This window comes from Procambarus clarkii, chromosome 30 (genome assembly GCF_040958095.1).
Source record: "Procambarus clarkii isolate CNS0578487 chromosome 30, FALCON_Pclarkii_2.0, whole genome shotgun sequence".
Taxonomy (NCBI): domain Eukaryota; kingdom Metazoa; phylum Arthropoda; class Malacostraca; order Decapoda; family Cambaridae; genus Procambarus; species Procambarus clarkii.
The window spans coordinates 21,402,345-21,407,305 of record NC_091179.1 but is presented as its reverse complement, the minus strand read 5'-3'; the positions used below and the strand labels follow the sequence as shown (position 1 = coordinate 21,407,305).

Sequence of the window (4,961 nt, the reverse complement as noted above, 5' to 3'; positions counted from 1 at the left end):
CCAACTGCACAAGCAACAAATATGAAACTAACCTCAAAATCGTGAAGTGTGTTGGTTGACACTGGCAGAGTAGACGGAACACAGAGGACAGTACTTGCTGTTACGGAAATACTTGGCACAATAATTTCTAGGTCACACTGTTACCTAGGAAGGCAAGTTTGAATTAATACAAGTTATAAATATAAGTACATAAGACAAGTTAATAAGTAATTATTTTATATAAAGTGGGAGCAGTCCCCTGGTTGCAGGCCCCCATAATTTGTTACCAGATCTCGTACACACAGCTCGTGTATAAAGCTCACTGCTCTTAAAGTAATACACCAGAGTGCCCCGTTGCTGGTACAAACAAGTATTATAGTGTGTATAATTATATTTATAGCATTATATAACCCCTCAACTGCTCGGCTTCCAAATATGACCCCCCCCCCCCAGTGTGCAGGAAATAAATTATCTGGAAAAAATTATTTTTTGTTTTGAAAGTGTTAAAACCCCTTCCCTGAGTATGGGTAAAGTAACTGAAAGTCGAAATTGTACTTACTTTGGCTGCTATGGAGTCCGTAAGTTGGCGTGTGACGTCATAATTCCTCATTCGCTTACACTCCCAGAGCCAGAGGGGCACCAGGGGCAGGATGCGTGTGCTGCCGCGAATATATTTTTGTTCATTTTTTTGCGCACAGTTCCAAATAAATTTTATTTGTTTTTATGTGCCAATCCTATGTATGATGAACACGTACACTATATTATGGCAGTAGAACATCCGTACTGTCCGAAGACACTGTGTAACGTGCATGACGCATGTGTACACATATCTGACACATATTTCCAATGTATCGTGCTAATTTATGTATATAAATACAATCTATTTACACACTGTACAGTATCACACACTATATACACACACACCATAAACACACTCAGAACTCTACGAGTGTGAGCTGCCACACCTAGCCAGCCAGTCCTCCGTCATTCCTCCAACATCGTACTCCCCATCACTCCTCCTCCCACCATTTTTTGGCGCACAGTTGCAAATACATTTTATTTGTTCTTTATATAACATTCACGCCAATGTTTCATGTTCATTTATGCATATTTACACCACATTTACTCACTATACACACACACCATAACACACTCAGAACTCCGCGAGTGTGAACTGCAACACTCAGCCAGCCAGTCCTCCCTCTCTCCTCCAACATTGTACTCACCATCACCCCTCCTCCCACCATACTGTTATTGTTTTTATCACACTACTTACATATGTTATGTATACCAATTGTCACGGTAAATTCTCTAGTAAGAGATTCGGCCTGCTCCCTTATCACCGATTCTAGTCATTCACGTCTATGTAATAAGGAACTGCTGCCAAGAACAACAACAACAACTACATCCAGACATTTAGACAGTACTACCAGTCTCCCCCCTTCACCACGGCCCGTCACCCCACCTCACACCTGGGTCGCTGGGAGGCCACGCCCTCCGAAACAAGCAGTTGAAGTGAGCTGGTTCATAGTTAAAGAAGCCATCAGCGTCATCTGTCCGGCCGATATTCTATATAAATAGGGCTACCAAGCTCTCCAAGATTCAGATTACTCCTGTGTGCTCAACTGAGTAGACCCATTGACACATCTCGGTGTGGTAACGGATTTAGTCAGACTAACTAGCAGCATTCTGCACCATATTTTATTTTGTACCTTAACATAACGTAAATTTGATTATTCATCTTGTTTGTTTTGTGCAATTTGTATCAAAGCCAAGCCTGGATATTTTTTGTAATTTGTTTAATTTATTTTTAAAGTAATGTATTATTAAATATTTTTTCCCTCTGCTTTATCCTACAGTTTATCTCACTGTGAAGACACCTTTGCAGTTTAACTTTTTTTTTTTTTTTTAATATTTTGTGACTGGCATTACAGAGACTGCACGACCACCAACGTTACCATCACAAATTGGGAGCCTGTCCTAGGAGCCTAGCTCAGGTAAATGCTTCTAGACTTTTCACTTAAAGTTGTGGTAACTGTACTTGGCTTTATTACAAATTTAATTTTTCTGAACTCTTATTCTTTGACTAATTTTAATGATGCTTCATATTGTTTACTTTCCAGATGTAGCATTTTATGATTGTTGGATGACTTTGGATTACGTGGTGTCTTGTGGCCACAGTCATACTCGTGATTGGTTGTTCCATAATCTTTGCTATATCCTGTCTTTCCACCTTATTCTCGTCCCTACAGGAGAATTCTCATTCAGACAGATCATCCCATTTGGTACCCTGGTACTTTGGTCTGTCTTCGGGTCAAGTACATCCACATCTTTGCAACCCGAACGTAGGAGGATATAGAGGGCCAAAGTTCTTCTCGCATGGACTATGCTGTAAGGTTGGGACCCCTACAAGCAGTTCTCGTCATTATTTGAAACTTCGCATCCCTACATGTCGGTCAGAGATATGGTACTTACACAGGTAGGGAGTTAGCTTTCTTTTCCTGAGCACAAAGGTTGTTAATTCTGCAAGTACTATCTAGTTTTAGTAGGAAACCTCTTACCTTTGCTCTCGTCATTAGAGACAAGGTAAGAAATCCCTACTTTTTTGGACTACCTTCGAGACAACTGTCTCACCATTCAAGTAGGATTCCTCTTGCCCTTATCCTCGTCATATAAAGTACCGGGTACAAGATTCCCTACTTCCTTGAAACGCTTAGTTTCATTTTTGATCACTTACTAAAGTTAATTGTAACCTTGACTATAAAGTTCAAACAGGATAGTTTACCGTTGCTACGTCATCCTATCACGCTGACATTTCATATTTTGGTACATCCACCTGAGTATTCTCTTGCATATATTTACTATCATTCACCATGTTTCGTCTTTCCACATTTAGACAGAATCCAAACGATGAAGTGAGCACACAAGTTCGTGCACCAAGGCGGAGATGCTGACTCTAGTAAATGAGTACAACCTTACTGCCCCACATAGAGCTACTAAACTGATTTGCACAACCTCATCTTGGACCACTTATTAGACAATAATGCTATTATTCCTGAATCTCATGACCATTACTTAATTAATTGCAGACACGTACGCCTTGGTAGCCATGAAATTGAAGCTAGAACTCGCTAACGCCGAACGTGAACGTCTGAAAGAACAAGCTGCCTTTGAAAAGGAAACTCTCCAGAGGAAGGAACGTGAAGCTACCTTAGAACGTGAGCGTGAAAAGGAAGCTCTTCAGCTCCTGAAAGAACTAGCTGCCCTACAACGAGAGCAGGTTGAATTCCAACGTGAGCGTGAGAGGAAACAGCTTGAATTAAAAGAACACGACCTGGAGATACAACGTGAACACGATAAGAAGCAAGCCGCCAGTGCTCTAGACCACCGTAAGGAAGAACTTGACTTAGAAACCACACACCACACTCGGCGCCAACAAGCTGAAGCTAAACTTCCGGTACGTTTTAACCTTTCACATGCAATTAAGTTAATGCCATCTTTTGTTGAGGCAGAAGTAGATGTCTTTTTTACTTCATTTGAGGCTCTAGCTACCCAACTTAGCTAGCCTCAGGATTAATGGTCTGTTCTTGTCAGGTCTCATTTAACAGGTAGAGCTGCAGTGACTCTCAGTACTATAGCATCTGAAACCGACTACCAGGAACTGAAGCAAGCAGTGCTCGATGCCTACCTCCTCTCCACCGAGACCTATAGACGTAAGTTCGGGGATTACCTTAAAGAAAGTACTACCACTTATCGATATAACACTGAGGCGCCACTATTGCACTACTTACAGGAATGTGAGGCCACTGAAGCCCTGCACATCAAACTCAACATTATTCAAAAGACAGCAGCTGCATTAGATGCAAATTCCACTGTGACTACAAGGATTAGAAAAACCGTTGAGGAGTGGGACTCACTACGGAGCATTCTGCATCTACATCCGCCACCAAGATAATGTTATTAAAACAAGACTAAAACCAGTGCACTAAAACAGAAGCGAAAAATAAACCGGGAAAACAGAGGAATCCCCACCTCCTTTTAAAACTTAGACCCAAATATCACAGTAACAAGGTTATCGCGAATAACCGAACTCAATTACGGGCTCACCTTTGCCCATGCTACATGGACACTTCGTTCTGAGTAGCTAAATCTAAAACAACAACGATGCCCATCTTTCAGTCTCCTGAGTCTCGAAAGAATGGAAGCTAAAGTGAAGCACAACAGCGGTTCAATTATTCGAGGTTGTTGTGCTGCAAACAAGTTGTGTGTTCACAAGGAACGGAAGATGGAGTTCAACTTCTCCCACTCCAAGCGCGACGCTTTAAGAGATGTCGACATTTGTCGGAAATCTGACACACAAAATAATACAGTTACCCCATAAAGAAATCAGAGAACAGGTATTCCGTGACGTCAACCAACAGACGCAATATATTAAACTCTTATTTCTTTTAAACCTCAGTCTAGTATTTTCACTAGGACTGAATATAATTTCCAACACCAGGAATATAGCTTAACTCCCTATTCCTTAATCATAAATAAAACCACCAAATATTTTAGGACGTTTCCCCTAGGAAGGCGTCGTCAGGTACGCTACCACAGAGTCATAACAAGCAACACACGCTGTAGAGGTGGCTCCTTACAAGCCGGTAAAACTCGTTAAGACACCTGGATTACGTGTCAACAAGCGAGCAACAACCACAACAACCTCTCAACAACCACAGCAATACCTGAGTATTCGTCTTACCAAGTATTTATTGTATAAATTTGGCCATTTTTATCCTTAAATAGGTTAGGCGGTTATACTGTGGGATTTATATCCCAAACAAGTACGTACTCAGCATTATACACCCCCCTTATTCATGTCATACATGTACTTTATATGTTAATGTACAACCACTAATTCTAAACATCACAAACAGGTAATTGTGAGGAAAGTTACTGTTGCAAGCAGAGCTGGCCCCCAATATAACTGTGTATATCAA

The 4,961-nt window shown here is 41.1% G+C and overlaps 1 protein-coding gene across 1 annotated transcript; it reads left to right on the top strand.

The window, feature by feature from the left end:
- Positions 1-502: 502 nt before the first annotated feature.
- On the top strand, positions 503-3,934 carry LOC138369940 (cilia- and flagella- associated protein 210-like). Its single transcript, XM_069333695.1, has 3 exons — positions 503-557; positions 3,069-3,368; positions 3,588-3,934. Exons 1-3 carry the CDS (start codon positions 503-505, stop codon positions 3,932-3,934), a joined length of 702 nt encoding a protein of 233 aa, XP_069189796.1.
- Positions 3,935-4,961: the final 1,027 nt, after the last annotated feature.

Coding starts and splice junctions, on each gene's coding strand:
- LOC138369940 (XM_069333695.1), top strand. CDS start 503: ATGGGTAAAGTAACTGAAAGTCGAAATTGTACTTACTTTGGCTGCTAT. Junction 558..3,068: donor CTTTGGCTGCTATGGAGTCC/GTAAGTTGGCGT, acceptor AATTAATTGCAG/ACACGTACGCCTTGGTAGCC. Junction 3,369..3,587: donor CGCCAGTGCTCTAGACCACC/GTAAGGAAGAAC, acceptor CTCATTTAACAG/GTAGAGCTGCAGTGACTCTC.